This window comes from Hypomesus transpacificus, chromosome 1 (genome assembly GCF_021917145.1).
Source record: "Hypomesus transpacificus isolate Combined female chromosome 1, fHypTra1, whole genome shotgun sequence".
Lineage (NCBI taxonomy): Eukaryota > Metazoa > Chordata > Actinopteri > Osmeriformes > Osmeridae > Hypomesus > Hypomesus transpacificus.
In genome coordinates this window covers 12379778-12401168 of record NC_061060.1, presented here as the reverse complement: position 1 = coordinate 12401168, position 21391 = coordinate 12379778, and the positions used below count along the sequence as shown (strand labels likewise).

The following is a 21391-nucleotide window of genomic DNA, read 5'->3' as shown; positions in this document are numbered from 1 at the left end:
CGTTACGTGCTACGGAAGTGTTTGTTCTTCTATGGTGTCAGGTGACGTCTGCTTTCAAAGATTCTACAGGTTTGCAGAGATGTCTTTCTTATTCAATCAATGACAAACTGTCTGCCCAAAAAATGTTAAGCCAGCTATTCCACCTTTAAACGTTGATGATTAAGTACAATGATCATTAAAGTCTTTTTTCTTATTCCAAATTACACGGTGTCAAGATAAATGTAAGCTATAAAACCGTTGCAGGCAACCTAATTCACCGGAAGATGGCAGTAGCAAGTTATTGTCACTTCCTGACTATTTCCTCATCACCAGATCAGTTGTCAACATCCAGCTTTACTAACTAGCTACTGGAGCTAACGAGAAGACTCTTACCAAAAGACAACAACATTACCAGCGCCCATGCAGTGCTGACTCGTAAGTCGAGGTGACTCTTTTATGGACGCTATTCATGTTGCAACGAACAGCGACAAAGATATTATTTGTGTTTTTATCTGTGTTGTACTGCAAGACCAGTCTATGCTAACCAGCAAACCCCGCCCCAGTAAAGACTGCCAAACTGTTATCTAGCTAACTAACATCAACTGGCTTGGTAAGTAGCTATCTAGCTAACGTTAAAACACGTCTCAAGTTGTTGATCACTGTTTCACTATGAATGCTAGCAGACGTGTCAGTGATGATATGTCGGTCCTGATGCTTACCTGATGGGACTAACCAGATAGCTAGCAAAATTCTGCAGATATAGAATCAAAAGATATGTACCTTTGTAGTCTGTTTTAGATTCGCTTGGATTACACTTTGCTAGAAAAGTTAGACATGTCCCATAGACATAGCTCCCTATGTCTAGTGACTTCTGCTTGTCTAAATATTTAGCTCTGAATGCTCCATTAGCGTGTCTTAGAGGTTTCTTATTATCTTTGTGGGTTCCAGGTGTGTGGAGACCAAGACTTCACAGGTGTGTGGAACAAGAGAAGAAGAAGAAGAAGAGAGAGAGAGGGGGAAGGTAGGCCCAGAGAGACACAGCCATGATTAGCCCGACCCAATGGGACCTGCCCCCAGAGCTGTGCTGCCGGCCCATGGCCTTTGTGGCGTTGACGGGGCTGGACGTGGTGTACAACGCCGTGCACCGTGCCATCTGGGACGCCTTCTGTGCCAACCGCCGCGCAGACCGGGTGCCCATCTCCTTCAAGGTTCTGCCCGGCGACCACGAGTACCCCAAGTGTCGCACCAAGGTGGGTAGTGGCAGCAGTGTCATGGTAAATCTTTATTGATGTATTGGTTATACTCAATTGCAGGAATTATTGGTGGTTAAGAAGTGGGTATGCTGTGTGTCCACGAGAAAAAAAAAGAAGTTTTTAGACTCGGAAGACCTCTGTCAAATCTGGACCACACAAGTGTTGCGGAGAGATACATATTCTCCCGTGTGGAAAAAGACATCACCCGAGCGGGTTATCAATCTGGTATGGAGCGAGTGTTGCGTCACAAGAGTGACGGGCCACGCCGTGCTCTCTTGTTGTTGTCCAGCGGACTTCGTATGAGTGGTACATCCCCAAAGGCGTCCTAAAGACGGGCTGGATGAACAAGCACCTGAACCTGGTGCCAGCTCTGGTGGTGCTGTTCTTCGAGCTGGACTGGGACGAACCCCAGTGGAAGGAGAGGCAGTCGGAGTGTGCCACCAGGGTGGAGATCGTCAGGTAGGCTCCGGAACAGTCCAAAGGATGAATCCCTTTATTCAAATGCTATGACGGTGATGACGGGGAATACTGTAAACTAGCTATGTAGATGACAGCGATATGGAAGGTATTTTGATGTAAGTTAGCATATACATTATTATTTCCTAGTTACTGACTTTGGTGATGGGGTGTTAATGTACTATAGTAATTATGTCCAGAACAGTAACAATGATATGGTTTATTGGACCTGCTGTGTTATTCATGTCTTTGTAGAACCAGCCTACAGGGCAGGAACACCAAGGTAGCGGTGGTTCTGATCCAGAAGAAAACTCCTCTCCCCCCAGGTTGGTGATAAACACCTGTAGAATAGGCCGGAGGGCTATTCTGTTACTCTGGCTTTTATACATGTGTGTGTGCGTGTGTGTCAGGAGAGGACCTGGTTGCCTCAGAGAGGGCTGCGTCTCTGTGTAACGCCTGCGACCTGTCTGGGAAGTCTCTGTTCGTCCTGCCACACACTGACCACCTGGTGGGGTACATCATCAGGTCAGTGTCGCCGCACCCGCTTAGCCTGACGTTGTTATACTCAGAATATGAGTCTGAGAACTCTCCGTTGGGCTGTGACTACGGGGCGTGTTTCAACCGAACTCGTAATACAAATGCCTCTTTGCTCAATTGGATAGACCTACAACAATCAGAGCAACGTAATATGTTGTTTGTTGAAAACAAATTCAACCCAAGCGCTGGTGACGTGGTTGATTACGTTACTGTTGATCATCCGTCCATCATCGTATAAAGCCCGCCCTGACGATTTCATTGGTCCGAACAGCTCCTGTTCGGGTATAGTTTTTCCGCAACCAAGCTACTCCAGACCCAACTTCCCGAACAATTTTTTGGGTGGGCGGGGCTAAGTTGGGCTGGCAGCCAGGCTAGCACCCGCTACTGTCGTAAATAATTATTCCAGTTCCCGTGTATAGTGAAAATAAATCAGAGTGTCGAAGTGAGGAAAATCCTAAGTCCGTACAAGTCAAAAATAAACTAAGTCCAAACGATGAAAATTATTCTAAGTGTTGACCCGTCAAAAATCAGGCTAAGTCCCAACGTTGAAAATTATTCTAAGTCCAAACCAGTCAAAAATCAGGCTAAGTCCCAACAGATGCACTGAAACTCAGAGTATTGATGCAAAGGTTTATTCCAACACAGGGTAAAAAAAGGTATCCAAGTGAGTAAGCTCCCAAGAGCAGACTGGCAAGTTCTCTCCAAACGTCCTCTTATATACTGTATTTTCTGCCTATTATTTGTGTCATTTTTTGCTATTGGTACAACACTGTTGGTCACAGATACATTATGCATCCTCACATTATTGGTACCTTTCTGTTGATGACCATTTCTACGCTTTGTCACCCAATTGGCCCCTATACTAGGGTTTCTGATTACAGAAGTTGTGTCACGTTGGCATCTCTGTCCTTACATAAATCTGACCATGTCCAGGCTCGTGTTGGGTGCACACACATCTTAGACTTTCTTCTAGTTGGTATGGGATGCTTGTGCTTTATAAACATAGAAAACCCCTAGACACAGACCTAGGCCTGACCTGGGTGACAGTTTCAGACTTGGTTTGGAGGAGTTTTCCTGCAGCTTGGCCCTATGTGTACGTTCTAATTTACGGCTAGGCCTCTGCATTCCTTAGAGTGGTACTTCCCTATCTTCCTTTTGCTAAAACCAACGTTTCACACGTCTATTGTTTTTACTCAGTCAGAGCTTAGCATCACATTTCCCATAATACAACTTAGAGTATAATATAAGGAATAATTGAGACATTCACTTTTCAATTAGATAGTTCCATAAATGTAACCCATCTCCATCATTTTCAGCAGGGTGACGTAATTTTCTTCATCACTACCTGTGTGTGTGTGTGTTTGTGTGTTTGTGTGTGTGTGTGTGTGTGTGTGTGTTTGTGTGTGTGTGTGTGTGTGTGTGTGTTTGTGTGTTGCATAACGTGTGTGTCCTGCTGCAGACTGGAGAATGCCTTCTACGAGCACGCCCAGACCTACTACTATACAGAGATCCGGAGGGTCAAGTCTCACAAGGAGTTCCTCAACAAGACCACACATCAGGTAGGCCGCCTCCTCCTGTACCTACTTTTTCTGCTGATTAGCAAAACGTCCCCCCGCGTTTCACCCTTCCTCTTTCTCCTCATTCCACGTCCTCCATCTCCTCTTTCCACCTCGGTCCTCTTTCTCCTCTCTGGCTGCTCTCTGTCTCTCGCTCTCTATCTCTCCCTATCTCTCTTTCGCCTCACCTCTCTCTTCTTCTTCTTCCTCCCATCTACTCTTCTAGCTCGAGCTGGGTCAGTTCCATACCTGGGTGACGAGCACACACAAACATGTCCTTACATCACTCTGTCTGTCTGTCTGTCTGTCTGTGTTGCAGCTGCTATTCGTGAGGCATCAGTTCAAGATAGCGTTCTTCAGTGAGCTCAAACAGGACACTCAGAACGCTCTCAAGTAAGTCCCGCCTGTTGGCGCTGCTCTCCTCTGCCCAGCGATGGCGGGTCGTCCCACTGACTGCCACCTGTCTGTGTGTGGTGCAGGTATTACAGGACAGCCTACAGCCTGGTCCATGAACTCAGAGCTCACGAAACCAACATGCTGGAGATTAAGACCATGGCTGGATTCATCAACTACAAGGTTGTGTGTGTGTGTGGGGGTGTGTGTGGGGGTGCATCTGCGTGCGTGCGTCTCACAGCCTCCATGTCTACCCCTAGATCTGCCGTCTGTGTTTCCAACACAACACCCCGCTGGACGCCATCGCTCAGTTCAGGAAGCACATCGACCTGAGCAAGAAGAAGATCGGGAGCGCTGAGCTGGCCTTCGAACACACCGCCTGGATGTCCAAACAGTAAAGACATGGCCGGAGAATAGATACCGACAAGAATAAAGGGACACTAGATGCACATAGTCCGACCAGACAGTCAGTCCAGTCAGTCCAAACAGACAGTCAGTCAGTCTTTTAGTGGAGTACAAACAGGCAGTGAACCAGTCCTCTCCTTCCCCTCCAGGTTCCAGTCGTTCGGGGACCTGTTTGATGAGGCCATCAAGCTGGGCCTGACAGCCATCCAGACCCAGAACCCCGGCTTCTACTACCAGCAGGCTGCCTGCTACGCCCAGGAGAGGAAGAGCCAGGCTGGCCAGCTCTGCTCCCACCCGGTACACACACACACACACACGTATAGAGGGGCTGGGTGGCAGGGCATGTTCCATATGACAGCTGTGTGCTCTCCCCCTCCTCTCTCCATCCCAGGCCGGCGTGAGCTTCCCGACCTCTGACCCCCAGGACACCCCCTCTGGAGCTCTGGACTTCTACGGCCAGCGAGCCTGGAGACAGGGGCACCAGAGTGAGTCCCAACACGCCACACCGACACACTACAGACACGCCACACCGACACACTACAGACACGCCACATAAACACACTACAGACACGCCACATAAACACACTACAGACACGCCACACTGACACACCACAGACACGCCACACTGACACACTACAGACACGCCACACCGACACACTAGACACACCACATAAACACACTACAGACACGCCACACTACAGACACACCACATAAACACACTACAGACACGCCACACTACAGACACACCACATAAACACACTACAGACACGCCACACCGACACACTACAGACACGCCACACCGACACACTACAGACACGCCACACCGACACACTACAGACACGCCACACCGACACACTACAGACGCCACATGCACTCCACTTGAAACCTGACACTGATGGCACAGGACGCATTGCACACACGCACACACACGCACACACACTCTCCATGCAAGTCCACGTGTGTGTGATGTTGATAGTGGTTGGTCTGTCTCAGGCATTGACCCTCCCGACGGGGAGAAAGAGAAGGGAGGTATCCTGGCTCTACAGCTCAAAGAGAGGGAGGTTCTCCACTCTGTAAGTACACACACACACACACACGCTCACCTACACGCCGACACAAACACACATCTACACACACACTCAGATACACACACTCTCAACCTATGTGTTGATGTTGGATACTTGGGACTACCTCGTTGTTATGATCAGTGACCTATGCTCTTTTGTAAAGCTCTCTCTTGGAAGTCGCTTTGGACAAAAGCGTCTCCTAAATGCATAAATGTAAATGGATACATTCCCATGGATACTGAGTGTTTTTGCATGGGTTCATCCTGTGTAAAGATTGTCAGAGAAGGTTAACTGGGTCCCTGTCTTAGCCGTTACTGTTTCCTACGTCTGTCACAATAATGGCTCGTCGGCGTCTTGAGAAGGTCAGGAGGTCTTTCTGAGAACTCATCCTGTCTCCTCTCCAGGAGCTGATCATTGCCTTGCTCAGCAACGCCGTGGCCCAGTTTAAGAAGTATAAGTGTCCTCGCATGAAGAGCCACCTCAGTGAGTGTGTGTGTGTGGGGGGGGGGGGGCTGTGTGGTGGGTGCGTGTGTGTGTGTGGGGGGGGGGGGGGGGGTGTGCGTGTGGGGGGGGGGGGGGGGGGGGGGTTGTGTGTGTAGTGGGACCATATTCCTGCTTGTTGTCTCAACACTGTCTCTGCCCCCTAGTGGTCCAGATGGGAGAGGAATACTACAATGCCAAGGACTACACCAAAGCCTTAAAGTAGGTCACAGTCAGCAGAAACACACACACACTACACCATCCAACCTAGCATACACACACTAGACCATAGGACCCAGCGCATAAATACATGTATGTGTGTGTGTGTGGGTGTGTGTGTGTGTAGGCTGCTGGACTACGTGATGTGTGACTACCGTACAGAGCGCTGGTGGGCTCTGCTCACCTCCATCCTGAGCACGGCGCTGTGCTGCTCCTACCTGATGGCTCATGTCAAGGACTACATCACCTACAGCATGGAGCTGCTGGGCAGAGGTACACACTCTCAGACACACACACTCTCACACACACATACTCTCAGACACACACACACTCTCACACACACACTCTCAAACACACACTCTCACTCACACACTCTCACACACACTCTCTCACACACACACTCTCACACACACACACACACACACACACACACACACACTCACACACATACATATTAGATCTCACACATCCATCTCACACTCACATCGCATAAGACATAAACGCAATTCCCCCCCCCCCAAACACACACACCCACCCACTGTGGGCCCAGAGGCCAGATCAGTAACCTCCTGTGTCTTTCCCCACTAGCTTCAACTCTTAAGGAAGAACAGAAGTCCAGGATTGAGAAAAACCTCATCCGTGTGCTCATGGTAAGTAGCCCCACCTAGACATAACAGAACATCCTGCCAGCAACAGGGCCCATCCCTGTCCCTAGTGGCCAGACGTGAAGTTCGAGGCTGTCTGTTGGCAGAACGAGGTTCCGGAGGCGGAGCCGGACTGCGAGGAGGCGGGGACTAAGGCTGCCCAGGCTCTGTGGAGTGACCGTGTGGCTCTGGCAGGCAGCAACCACTACACCATCGAGGTCCAGGACTACGTGCCCTTCGGTATGACAGCTAACACCGTCTCACACTCGCACAGCTCGTGCAGGATAGCTTCCTACGTAACTGACATCACAGTCTAATTAACCAGGCTGGCTAGCTACGTTAGTATAAACCTGTAACATCTGTTACAGTCTGTTCTAATGCCTGGCCACTATTCCCCACCCTCACCCCACCCCTCAGTCCAGTGCAAGGCCAGGTTCCTGTCCCCCAGTTTCCACCTGGACGACCCGGTCCAGGTGCAGGTGTTTCTCCGCACCGACTGCCCTCACCCCGTTCGCTTCGCCAAGCTCTGCGTCAGCCTCAGCAACCAGGTACGCCAGCCACCCTCCACCCCCTTCATATCACCCCCCCCCTCCTCCTCACCCTGACACCCAGCCCCTCATTGTGTGTGTGTGTATGTGCACGCGTGTGTGTGTGTGTGTTCAGGAGTACAGCCAGTTCTGTGTGGTGCAGGAGAGCAGCGAGCCCTCCAGTCAGGAGAACCTGTGTCTGCTGCCGGGGAAGATTCGCAGCTACTGCTTCAGCTTCGGAGCCAACACTGAGGACGTGGGCAAAAAGGTCGAGGTGAGCAACAACACGCACACAGTACATGTATATACACACTAGAGTCCGACCGATTTATTGGCAGGCCGATATTATTGGCCGATATTAGGCATTTTCCAAATCGGTATTGACATTTATAATGACTGATGAATTAATATAATGGTATAAAAACTACAACTACAAAAACTATTTAATAGTTTTTGTTAGTTATAATAGTCTTTACGAATTAAACACCCTTCAACCATGTTGAGTGTTGGCGTTGCATAGTTTGTCCACCAGAGGGCACTCTATAACATCCCTGTTGGCAACACTCGTGTTTAGAACGCCACAAACCATACAACCAGCTGATCCAGCCAGATTTGGCAGAGTGTTATGGGAAATCTGTTTAAGTTTTTTTTACATATTTCTGGATTTTTTTACATTCATTTATATATATATATACATATCGGCCGATATATCGGAATATCGGATTTTTACCTGATTTGAGCTAGCATGTGAGCATGTATGTGTGTGTCCCAGATCACAGCGGTGGACCTGATGCTGGGCAGCGAGAGCGGCCGCTGTGTGTTCCTGAACTGGCGAGGCGGGGGAGGGGACGCCGCCTCTACCCAGGAGGCTTTGCAGGCGTCGCGATCCTTCAAAAGAAGGGCGCGTGTCCCTGACCAGCAGACAGACTGGGACTCTGTCACCATCCAGGCCAGCACCATGTGAGAACCAGGGAACTGGGACTGTTAGTTCAGAATAGTGTAACCAGCATATATACAGTGCCCTCCAAAAGTATTGGAACAGTGAGGCCAATTCCTTTATTTTTGCTGTAGACTGAAAACATTTGGGCTTGACATCAAACGATGAATGTGAAACCAGAGATCAACGTTTCAGCTTTTATTTCCAGGTATTTACATCAGGATCTGATGCACAAATTAGAAAATATCACCTTTTTGTTCGAACTCACCCATTTGTCACGTGAGCAAAAGTATTGGAACATATGACTGACAGGTGTGTTTTGTTGCCCAGGTGTGTCCTATTACATACATTATTCAATCAATAAATACCACTGAATGTCTACACTCAGGTTCAGATTGGGTAAGATAGGTTTTGTCTATGCAGACTGTATTCAGAGGTGAAAACAACATGAAAACCGGAGCGCTGTCTTTGGGTGAAAAACAAGCAATTGTGAGTCTTAGAGAAGATGGAAAATCAATCAGAGCCATTGCAGAAACATTGGCCATAGCCAGTACAACCATTTGGAATGTCCTGAAGAAGAAGAAAACTACTGGTGTACTAAGTAACAGACGTCGAACAGGTAGATCAAGGAAAACATCAGCAGTTGATGACAGAAACATTGTGAGAGCTGTAAAGAAAGACCCTAAAACAACTGTTAGTGAGATCAGCAACAACCTCCAGATGGCAGGAGTGAAGGTATCACTATCTACTGTTCGCAGAAGACTTCATGAACAAAAGTACAAGGGCTACACCAGAAGATGCAAACCACTCATTAGCAAGAAGAATAGGAAGGCCAGGCTGGAATTTGCCAAAAAGTACAGAGATGAACCTCAAAAATTCTGGGACAAAGTTTTATGGACTGATGAGACAAAGATTAACTTTTACCAAAGTGATGGAAAGGCTAAAGTTTGGAGAAAGAAAGGAACTGCTCATGATCCCAAACACACAAGCTCCTCTGTGAAACACGGTGGAGGTAATGTCATGGCTTGGGCTTGCATGGCTTCTTCTAGGACGGGCTCATTAATCTTCATTGAGGATGTAACACATGATGGCAGCAGCAAAATGAACTCGGAAGTCTACAGAAACATTTTGTCTGCCAATTTAAGGAAAGATGCAACCAAACTGATTGGCAGAGCCTTCATCATACAGCAAGATAACGACCCAAAACACACTGCCAAAACAACAAAGGAGTTCATCAGGGGCAAGAAATGGAAGGTATTAGACTGGCCAAGTCAATCTCCAGACTTAAACCCTATAGAGCATGCATTTTACCTGCTTAAGAGGAGACTGAAGGGAGGAACCCCACAAAAACAACAACAACTGAAAGAGGCTGCAGTGAAAGCCTGGGAAAGCATCAAAAAGGAAGAATGCAAAAGTTTGGTGACGTCAATGGGTCACAGACTTGCTGCAGTTATTGAAAGCAAAGGATTTGCAACTAAATATTAAGTCTTATTCACTTAAATATGTTTTAAGTATATCTGTTCCAATACTTTTGCTCACATGACAAATGGGTGGATTCAAACAAAATGTGATATTTTCTTAGTTGTGCATCAGATCCTGATGTAAATACCTGGAAATAAAAGCTGAAACGTTGATCTCTGGTCTCACGTTCATTATTTGATGTCAAGCCCAAATGTTTTCAGTCTACAGCAAAAATAAAGGAATTCGCCTCACTGTTCCAATACTTTTGGAGGGCACTGTATATATATATATATATTTTTTGTTTTGTGTGTGTTTAACACACAACTTAACATGGGGGTCTTGTCCACCAGGATCATCTCTAGGGTTCCCAGGATCTCCATCCAGCTGAGCCACCAGCCTCCCGCCCTCAACAACGAGATGTACCTCATCACTGTCTCCATCCAATCACACGAGGACACCGTGGCGAGGGACGTCAAGCTAACCGCCGGACTCAAACCAGGTGAGGCAGCTTTCAGCCATACTGGATGAAACTGGTTTGCAGTATTGGCCTTTGCGACACCTGAATATGGATATGAATGAGACCCTCTTTTCTCCTCTCTTCCCCGTCTCTCCTCGCTCTCCTTGTCGTCCAGGTCAAGACGCTAACCTGACTCAGTCCACCCATGTGACCCTGACTGGCTCTGAGGGGTGCGAGGACCTTCCTGCGTTGCTTCCGGACATCCACATAGGAGACCTGCAGCCGGGACAGACGGTACACACAAGCACACACACACACACACACATACATACACCCCCCACTACGAGTGTGTCTTGGAGCTGCTGTGTGTGTGCGCTGTGCAGGTGGAGAAGAGAGTGTTTGTGCGCTGTGTGTCGACGGGCCCCAGAGTGTTCCTGTTCCACGTGGCCTACTGCATCAGCACCAGCCTGGAGGGACACAGCATCACCTGCCGCTGCCACAAGGTCTGCACACACACCCCGATGCACGCGCGCACACACACACACACAGCCCTCCGCAGGGTCCACATTCACCTGGAAGCACCGCTCAACACACACCTGTAGAAGCACACACACGGTCCCCCCACAGACACACGCACACACTCTTCCACAAGGTCAGGTCACACACCACAACCTCAGAGAGAAATCATGTAAGCGCTTTCTTGATCCTTTGTTTTCTCTCTAGGATGAAACGGTCACCATAGAAACCATCGTTCCCTTTGAAGTGGCAGTGAAGTTTGTGTCCACCAAGGTTGGCTTAATTTGACTGTTGTGTTGTTGTGTCTTTATGTCTGTAGTTCTAGCCAGACTTTTGTCTGCTGTTTGATCCAGACTTGTGTGTTTGTGTGGGTGTAGTTTGAGCCTCTGGACCGTGTGTATGTGGACGTCCCCTTCCTGCTGATGACTGACATCCTGTCAGCCTCCCCCTGGCCCCTCCTCCTGGAGACCAGCCAGCTGCAGCTGGCCCCCACCCTGACCCCCCTGGACCAGCCACAGTCCCAGGTGGAACAAGGTATGTACACACCACCCACACTCTCACCCCCAACCTCACCCAAGCACTCACCCCTCATCCCAACTCACCCCCAATCTCACTCCAGCACTCACCCCCACCCTAGCTCTGTTGGAGGTGAGATCTACTCTACTCCACTCTAATCCTCCACTTGCCTGTCTGCCCATCTCCCCCTCCTGTCTCCCTCCAGTGGTGCTGCAGACAGGGGAGTGCGCCAGCGAGTGTTTCTGCCTGCAGTGCCCCCCGGTGGACAACGGCACCAGCAGCGTGGCCTCGGGACAATACCTCATCTCCTGGAAGAGGTGTCTACTCTGACCCTGCGACGCACGCGGGCGCTTTCAACACACTCCGAGAAACCCACACCGGCTCCCTCTCATGCCCTCTGTGTGTGTGTGTGTGTTTGTGCGTTCCAGGAGCTCATCTACAGAGGCGTCCGTGGTCCAGACCTCCGTCCCCCTGCCCCACGTGCTGGTGGAGACCATCCCTCTCTACGTCCATGCAGGTTAGGGTCCACCCCCTCTGCGGCCGCACGGTGACCGCTGAGCAGCTCTGGACCTCTGGACTGTCTCAAACCAGGCGGAAGCTCACCCGCTGCAGAGCTTTAATACTTCCTAATAGTTCTAGATTTAGCTAATGCAGTAGAGTACGGTGTTCATTGAGTGTGTGTGTGTGGTTCCAGACCTGCCATCGTTTGGCCGCGTGCGGGAGTCCCTGCCAGTGCAGTACCACATTGAGAACCGAACGGGGCTGGTGCAGGACGTGGAAATAACCGTGGAACCCAGCGACGCCTTCATGTTCTCTGGACTCAAGCAGGTGACCCAAACTCTCTCCTCAGCCCCTCAACCAAGAGGAAGGGAAAGCAGGGAAGAGAGGGAGAAGGGGGTGAGGTAAAGAAAAGGAGTGAAAAGAGGAAGGAGGGGTAACAGGAAAGGAGACACATTTCCTCTGATTCTGGACACTCAGTATCTAGGCGTTGACCCTAACCCTAACCCCCTGACCCCAGAGTGTGACTGATCATAAACCAGGCCTGTGCTCTGGAATCAGCTCCTAACTAATGTTCAACAGGTTCCACCACCACCAGCGCACGACCCCCCTCTCAGCTACCATCCCATTAACCTCCCACTAGCTCGTTTGAACCACATCCAGGTCTCTGTGTTTGATTCCCCATGTCCCAAATGTGCCGAGTAATCTTGTCTCCTCCGACAGGTCCGTGTGCGTATCCTACCAGGGGCACGGCAGGAGATGCTGTATAACTTCTACCCCCTGATGGCGGGCTACCAGACACTCCCCCTGCTCAACATCAGCCTGCTGCGCTTCCCCAGTCCGGCCAATCAACTGCTGCGACGCTTCCTGCCCTCACGCATCTTCGTCAAGGTAGGTGACACGATTGAATAACTAATACAGCTTCTTGGGGGGGGGGGGGGGAACGTCTCCTGAACAATGAAGTAAGTTTGGAGATCTAGGTGATTGGAAACAAGTGTCTTCTACTTACCGAACCTGAACATTTCCACATTGGAAAAATCCTGTTGGAAACAGATTGTGGAGATGCTAGTTAACCCTTTTCACCTATGGCACACAGAAGCTACTACATTGAAACTATACTGTACAAATCTATGAAACCTTAATTTGGGCAAGCTTGTTTTTTAACCCACAAAAACATGGCATCATGATTAGGATTTGCCGCAGAGAGTATAAGGTAGCACTGCTGATGTTGTGTGTCAAAGCTACTTGTTGATCAGTTGTTGGTTTTGTGTTTCAGCCTCAAGGCAGACCGGTAGACAACACCTCTATTGCTGCAGCCTAAGAACTACAATTCCCATTCACGTGCTGTTTGAAGCAAATTGGTGTTGCGGGTTATCAAACTTGAATATTTAAAGATATTCTTAGCTTGCTGTCAGTAAAGAAACTCTGTTGGTGAACTTTGACTATGAAAAATAAAGTTTCAAAATGAGAGAAGCAACAATAGTCAGTGCTAAAAATAAAACACTCAAGGTTATGTGTATCTTTACTTTTGTTAACATTGTGCAATCCATTGCTAAATCCACTTTGATTTTAGTACAGTACTTTAAGTATGAAGTAGCTTCAAATCCCATTACTGCAGGCTGCTTGAGAATGACAACTTACCAGCTCCGCCAGCCTGTAGTTCTGGTTTGCACCACTTTATGGAAGACTTCATAATAGAAATAGTCTGTCTGGTTGTGTGACTGACGTATGTCTCTGCTGATAACCTCTTAAATCAAGTCATGACAAAAGTGTGGCTCTACAAGTTGGCCTCCACATTGTTGTAAAGAAAATCCCTCACTAAAGCAGTTCTCATCAGTATCACATGTAGGGATGCTTAGGTGTGTGTGTATGTGTATGCATCTGTTGCATATGTGACTAAGTAATTCTGAGGAAGGGTTTAGGCTGTCCAGCATTAAAGGATTGTAAACTTCTAACTATTGAATAAACTATTTGAAAGTTTGTTTTGCTCTGTTGAATATTTTAAACAGTTTACAAAGTGGACTGAAATGTAAGTCCACTGTGTGTGGAAAGCCCATTGTTCGTGCATGTGTGTGCACAGAATAGCTTGTGTTTGTGTGTCTCTGGCAATCATGGCTGTTCTGCTTCGCTAGAGCCACGCTGACCTCTGACCAGGTCCTGTGTTCAACACATCACAGGAGGTCTTTCGTCCTCTGCTCTAAAAAGAGCTGGGCAATGTTTGCCAACCCATATGGCCATGGTGTATCTTGGATCCCAACACTGACTACAGGCAAAGATGCAGGGTTAACAGCAGGAAGACAGTTCCACACACATGCTCTCTGACCAACTAATCTACTCTCTGTAGATCATTCAGGACATTGGCCTTCTGTAAAGTTCCTTGTGTGGTGGTTTGTTACCTGGAGAGGTGAAGAAGGCAATAGAAGAAAGGTAAGAGGTCCAGGTCAGAGGGCTCAGCAGCTTTTTGCTGGGTCACGTGCCCCAGTATAAATCTGCTGTGCCCCAGTACAATCAAAAGTTTTAACAATTTACTTTATTAGTCAGTGCGTTCATTTAGATTGATAATCCCAGAAAAAAATGTATGCAGTACTTCTCAACGCTTGTAAAATCAAAGCAGTTTAACCAAATACAAAAACCGATGCCTGCAGAATTCCATGTCATCATGTGCTCTTCTGAGCTGAGATGGGTATGGCTGCAGCCTGCAGCCTCCCGTCTCATGCCCTCCCGTCTCATGCCCAAGCTGTCCAACGGTAAATTCAGAGGGTCAAAAATACTAAATCGCAAATAAAGGTACGTTTGTGAGCACGTCTGTTGCAATAAATTGAAAAACTTGAAATATATATTTTTTTTAATATAGTTTGCTGATTTCTGGATGTTATTGTTCTGTCCCTGATGTTAACGTAGGCTATATTTGATGAAACCTGCGATGACCTTCATTTAAAACGGCATCAGCGTTTTATGTTGACATTTGTTAGCGAATATTAGATAACGTTACCTAGAGCAATTTATGTTTGCAGACTTTGATGGTTTCTTTTTGTGATTTTCCTCAAGGTACACATCAGTGTCTTTATAAAAAAAGAACACGCCGCAGGTGACAAATTCCACTGTGTGCTGTACCGACCAACATTGTCCCCCAACCGTCGTGGTTAGCCTTATCTTAACCCTTGACCTCTGCTACGACTCCTGGCCTTAAACTAATCCTAACCTCAACCGTTGTTGTGACGCCTAAACTCAAACGGGCCTCCCAGGCTGCAGCCGTAGAATTGATAGTCTAGCAACAAAAAAACCACATAGACCAAAAACACGTAGACCAAAGCAGGGACGGACTGGGGAAAAAAAAGTTGTCCGTCCCCCCCCCCCCCCATACATCTTGTGCCGCCCCTTACCCCGCCTGCCGCCCCGAGAGTACACGGAACGAGTGGCACAAGCTATAGTAAGGCCGAATCCCAATACTCCCCCTTACCCCTTCCCCCTTACCCCTTCCCCTTAATTTACCCCTAGCCCTTGGCCCTCGAAAGTAAGGGGTAAGGGCTACATAGCCCTAGGAAATGGGACGGCACTTGGTTACAGGTACGTCATCTAGCACGTATCGATATCTCCAAAGCAAGTAGTGTTATGCACTGATATTAAACGAAATTCGCTGCTAATGGAGTTTACTTAGAACTGTAGACATGCTATTCAAAGAAATGTGGGACTGTTGTGCAATTCAAAACTAACTAACATTAGCGTACCAAACTAGCGATTTTTTGAAACGTTTCAATTAGGAAAATGGTTGCAAATATGTATGTTCATGACTTTGTTCTGTTTTAGGACTTGGTCTTACAATCCCTGGTTGATTTGCACTCCTGAGATGTGAAGTGGGTTGACGCAGACATTCGAGGTGTTTCCGGTTAAGAGTCATGGTGCTGTCTGTGGGACAAAAGGGTTGAAAAGCCTCATTGGAGTCATCAGGTGGGCACCCTCCTTCCCCGGTGTTTCGATGATAGGCCCACAACACCTCCAGAGGGCTCATCGGCAACACCTGGCGTCCCAGATGTGCCCCCCTCTGCTTTAACCCTTCTGCTCCACAGATGCTATTTTGGGGTCCAGGTGGCATCTTTCCTCTTCCCCTACAGCCACCGGCTTGCCAATTCAGCAGCGCTTGAGAGGGCTTTGATGGCTTGGCGTTGGGCTTGGCCTCGAATTCCCAAATCCCTAAGCAGCCTGGTAGTTGTCTTACCCACAAAGCCTCTGCAGCCGACTTCCACTGGGCAAACTTTGGCTTTCCAGCCACGTTGCTCAGCATCAGCTGCCAGCTCAGCATACTTAAGGCTCTTTCGTTCATAGGCCTCCTCTACAGCGTCCTCCCAGGGCACAGTCAGCTCTATGATGTACACCTTCTTAGTTTAGGAGGACCAGAGCACGAGGTCTGGTCTGAGGTTCGTAGTGGCGATCTCTGGTGGAAAGTAGAGCCTTTGACTCAGATCCACCACGAGCCTCCAGTCTCGCGCTCCTCCCAGCTGACCGAGGTCTGATGTTGTACTGGCCTTGGTCTTGGTTGGCTTTGCACCTTCACAGACGAAACCTCTTGCAGATGTAGGATGGGATGATGGGGGTAGGGCATTGATGGTCGTTCTTCTGGTCTCCAGCATAGCAGCAAGGCACTTCAGCACTTGGTTGTGCCGCCAGGTGTAACGGCCTTGAGTCAGGCCTGTCTTGCAGCCAACCAGGATGTGTTTAAGGTTTGCTGAAGATGGGCAGAGTGGGCACGTTGGATCTTCTCCGTACCATTGTTGAAGGTTACTGGGAGATGGCAAGACATCATACGTTGCTCGTAAGATGAAGCTGGTGTGAAATGCTTCCATACTCCACAGTTCCTTCCAAGAGAACTTCCTTCTCTCAACTCCCTCCCACCTCATCCACTGTCCCTGTTTCGATTGGGAGACAGCCTTTGCGCACCTTGTTGCCTGCTCTAGCCGGCGCACCTCCTCAACGACCAGACCTCTGCACTGAGATGGAGCTGCCTTGTGCCAAGATGGTCCGCTCTCTCCAAGGCCAAAGCCTCCTCTCCCCTGTTGTACAAGGCCAATGATGTCACGGTGCCTTAGGTCTGCCTTTGCCTGCTGTGTAGCTGCGCTTGGAGTCCATTTCCTTCCGGTCGCCAGAGTAGGAGCTGTTTGGGCTACACATGGGTCACGGGATTCCGTTAGTGTCATTTCCAGCCTTACTTTGGAGCACTTGAATTCCTCTGTAAGACTGGACACAGGCAGCTCCAGAATACCTCTTCCATACAACCCTATGTTGCTGAAGCACCTGGGAAGACCCAGCCACTTTTTGGCAAACGAGCTGATCAACCTCTCCAGTTTTTCAACCTTTGAGATAGGGACCTCATAGATGGTAAGAGGCCACATCAGCCGGGGTAGAAGACCGAATTGGAGGCACCAGAGCTTTAACCTGCCAGGAAGCAAGGACTTGTCGATTCTCTCAAGGCCGCAGATTGTGTCGTGCCTAAGCTGGTCCACTTGAACTTTGTCCTTGAGGTTGGCATCGTACCAGCGCCCTAAGCTCTTCACTGGGTTCTCTGACACTGTTGGTATGGGTTCCTCGCCGATGTAAAAGCGCTGCTCTGACAGCTTACCCTTGACAACTGATATGCTCCTGGATTTGCTTGGCTTTATCTTCATCCGGGCCCACTCAATGTTCTCCTGGAGCTTTTTCAGCAGTCGTCTAGTAGTGCATGGCATGGTTGTTGTGAGTGTGGTCATGTCATCCATGTACGCTCTGATGGGAGGGAGACGAAGACCAGCTTTGAGCTGCTGACCTCCTACCACCCATCGGGAGGCTCGGATGATGACCTCCATTGCCATGGTGAAGGCCAGAGGGGAGATGGTGCATCCTGCCATGATCCCTATATCCAAACGCTGCCATGCTGTGGCGTACTCCTCAGTTGTGAGGCATAGCTGGACGTCCTGGAAATAGGATTTGACAAGAGTGGTGATAGCCTGTGTGATGCTGAACAGGTCAAATGCAGTCCACAAGAGATTATGAGGAACTGAACCAAAGACGTTGGCGAGGTCCAAGAACACGACATGGAGATCTCTTCCCTCCTTTTTGGCAGCTTGGATTTGATGCCATATCATGTTTGTATGCTCCAAGCAACCAGAAAAGCCTGGTATCCCTGCTTTCTGCACTGTTGTGTCAATGTATTTGTTTCTGTCTAGGTACGCAGCTAGCCTGTGAGCTACAATGCTGAAGAAGATCTTGCCTTCAACGTTTAGGAGGCTGATGTGTCGAAACTGGTTGATGTCAGCAGCGTCCTTCTCCTTAGGGATTAGGACGCCTCCGGCCCTTCGCCAAGCTGTTGGTATTGTTTGTTTCTGCCACACCACCTTCATTAGCCTCCAGAGAAAGCGCAACACATCTGGTGCATTTTTATAAAACCGGTAAGGGACTCCGTTAGGCCCAGGAGAGGATGCAGCTCTTGCTCGACGAACAGTTCTTTCCACTTCACTCCACTTGGGAGGACATACGTCTAGCTGGTGCTCTGGAGGATGTATTGGTGGCATGTCCGGTGGAAGGGTGATCTGTTCGCACCGGTGGCTGTCAGTGTGGATTCTTTTCAGATGAGCTTCAAGATCTTTCCTTGTTGTTATGAGTTTGCCGCTTTTCTCTGACTCTCTGTATATAACACAAAACAAGACTGTCATGATTTTTTAATCAATTAATTAAGCCCTAATTAGTCTTAGCCCTTCCCCTAGCTTCAAAAGAGTATTTTGGACACCAGCTCTCACGGGAACGCGCAAAACTAAGGGTAAGGGGTAAGGGGAAGGGGTAAGGGGGAGTATTGGGATTCGGCCAACACTCCAGTGTAGGTAATTTAAAAAAAAGCTCACTGCATTACAGCCTTTTCTGCCTTCTGCTGGGGATGAGAACTGAAGAAGAGGTCAAATGTGTCTGACTTTTGCCTGGTGAAATAATCAAAATCTTGGCCTTCACTATATCCCTGTCATCTTGGCCTTGACTTTCTCTGTCAATCTGGCTGCTATCTCTGTCACTGTCATGTTCAGCCTACATGAGTGGTAAATAGGGATTATTATGTTAGTGTGTTAAACCATTGACACAACTCTATCAGCAAACTAAGGTAGTATTTAGTATTAATGCCCCATGTGAAAAAAAGTAAACTTAAATATATTACATGTAGGCTACTAAGTATACTTTTTGTTCTTACCACTATTGGTTAGTAGCCTATACTCAAAGTTTATTTGATACGTAAACTTTAAATACATGTGCTAAATTGAAATACCCTATTTTTGTACTTATATTAAAGTGTAACTTACAGTGTACCTTGTACCCTGGGTCTTATCTTGGCGCTGGGGCCCCTGGCTGCTTCCAGCAGCAGGATCATCAATCTAGACAACATTAACATTGTTTACAATGTAAGTGTTGTGTGTTACAAGGTGATTTTAGCATAACAAGCTAGCTGGTTAATTGACATAAGTTATTAGAAATGATAAGATTGCCCTCTTTACAACTACCACAATGGATAATTTGATTGTAAGCAAGTAAATACGATTGACATGTTAAAATAGATCATCTCGATGATGTCAACCGCGCCAGCTTGCTTATTTTACCAGATCATAACGGTCTCAATTTTGGACATTTATCTACCTAGGTTGATGTTAGCTAGGCTAGCTTGTAGGGAACGTTACCTCATCTGTGAAAAGCAAGCTAACTTTGGCCAAACAGCACAATTTACCGTCGTATCACTGTCACCTGTCGGTGGTTTCCCAAATAAATTAGAGATTTTTAAACATTTCGATGCACCTTCCTCCAGACCTCTTTTCTTTTTCTCTGCTTTTCAACTCCACCTTTGCGTTTGGGTGCCGACATCCTATGGCCTATGGAGGATTATAGGGGGCAAAACTAAATAAATAAATACTTGGATAAATAAATAATTATATAACACAAAGCTTAAATAAATGACACAAAATATAGCCTATAAATGTCACATGTATTTGTGTGTATATATATATATGTTTACGTTTTCATGTGTTTACATTTATTCATTTATACTTACATTTATTCATTTATACTTATATTTATTTATTTATACTTACATTTATGTATTTATACTTACATTTATCCACGGTGAAACTTCCTGCAGCAAAATAAATCTGTCGTCCCCCCGTCACCAAGTCAGGGGGCGGGTCAAAGCCTCTGATTGGTGAATGAACAGTATTACACACCAGGCAGGCTCAACCAGTCGATCAAGCTCTCTTCAAGCTAGAGGGATCCTCTATCGCCTCACTCTACAGCTGCTACTCAGTGTGGAATGAAACTTAAGTATCGATCTTATCACGCTATCAATCAGGCTATTGATACCAACGTTGGTATCGATAGTTGCCGGGTTTCCCAACCCGGCCACTGTCGGTCTTAAGATCGATATGCCCACCCCTATGCTGTATCATCTCGCTGAGGGTCGTGAACACATTTTCATTGATGTCTGTGTCAGTTAGGGCCAATATCATTCCTATAATTTCAGCGAAGCTCTCAATATGATGTAAAAACTGGCAGGTGCCTCCATCTCTTCAGCCTCCGCCAACATTTCGACCACTGTAGCATTCAATATTTCATTCATTGAATCCGCACAAGGTGCTGCCACCTTGGAATAGTCAAAAGCAGTCGATTCAAGTTGAACCACCAATCAGAGGCTTTGACCCGCCCCCTGACTTTGTGACGGGGGACGACAGATTTATTTTGCTGCAGGAAGTTTCACCGTGGATAAATGTAAGTATAAATACATAAATGTAAGTATAAATAAATAAATAAATGTAAGTATAAATAAATAAATGTAAGTATAAATGAATAAATGTAAACACATGAAAACGTAAACATATATATATATACACACAAATACATGTAACATTTATATATTTTGTGTCATTTATTTAAGCTTTGTGTTATATAATTATTTATTTATCCAAGTATTTATTTATTTCGTTTTGGCCCCTATAATCCTCCATAATGGCCGACATGCTCTCACTCTCAAAACAACTTTGTCTGCTCGCGAGCCGAATGATGAGCCGAGTGACTCGATCGGCTCGCTCTAACTATTTTCCATATTACACAGCTTGAACACGTATAACATAGGCTATAATATATAAAGTTGTCAAGGCAACACGTTATACGTTTTGAAGCTGTGATATATGGAAAATAGTGATGTCAGAGGGAGGGCCGGTTGGTGATGAAAGTGGGCCGTTATTTTGGACCATCCGAACCCCGTCGGCCCACCGGGGATTCCCCCGGTATCCCCGATGGCCATTCCGCCCCTGGACCAAAGTAGGAAGGAGAAATTGCGGACCAGACGAGCTTTTATTTTGAAAAGTAGAAACATGAGACGGGAGTGCATGAGACGGGAGTGCATGAGACTGGAGGGCACAAGGCGGGAGGGCTGCAGGCTGCAGCCATACACTCTTGTCTGAGCTTGCCAAATAGCCACTAGGCCTACAGCACG

At 47.6% G+C, this 21391-nt stretch overlaps 1 protein-coding gene across 4 annotated transcripts; it reads left to right on the top strand.

The window, feature by feature from the left end:
* The first annotated feature begins 51 nt into the window (after window positions 1-51).
* Window positions 52-13875, top strand: trappc11 (trafficking protein particle complex subunit 11). 4 transcript variants are annotated; one of them, XM_047014223.1, is made up of 32 exons: window positions 52-69; window positions 313-414; window positions 509-589; window positions 928-1229; window positions 1522-1691; window positions 1944-2014; window positions 2099-2213; window positions 3685-3784; window positions 4101-4174; window positions 4261-4357; window positions 4435-4568; window positions 4729-4876; window positions 4971-5064; window positions 5573-5652; window positions 6051-6129; window positions 6294-6348; window positions 6473-6618; window positions 6934-6995; window positions 7097-7229; window positions 7407-7537; window positions 7653-7790; window positions 8289-8476; window positions 10265-10413; window positions 10547-10665; window positions 10755-10874; window positions 11095-11160; window positions 11265-11421; window positions 11609-11720; window positions 11832-11920; window positions 12098-12231; window positions 12625-12792; window positions 13178-13875. In XM_047014223.1, the coding sequence occupies exons 4-32, from the start codon at window positions 1023-1025 to the stop codon at window positions 13220-13222; spliced, it is 3381 nt and encodes a 1126-aa protein (XP_046870179.1). In that variant the 5' UTR covers window positions 52-69; window positions 313-414; window positions 509-589; window positions 928-1022; the 3' UTR covers window positions 13223-13875. The 4 variants fall into 4 exon arrangements, with proteins under 4 accessions (XP_046870179.1, XP_046870106.1, XP_046870222.1 ...); XM_047014150.1 differs by lacking the exon at window positions 509-589; XM_047014266.1 differs by lacking the exon at window positions 509-589 and having other exon boundaries at window positions 313-424.
* The last annotated feature ends 7516 nt before the right edge of the window (window positions 13876-21391 follow it).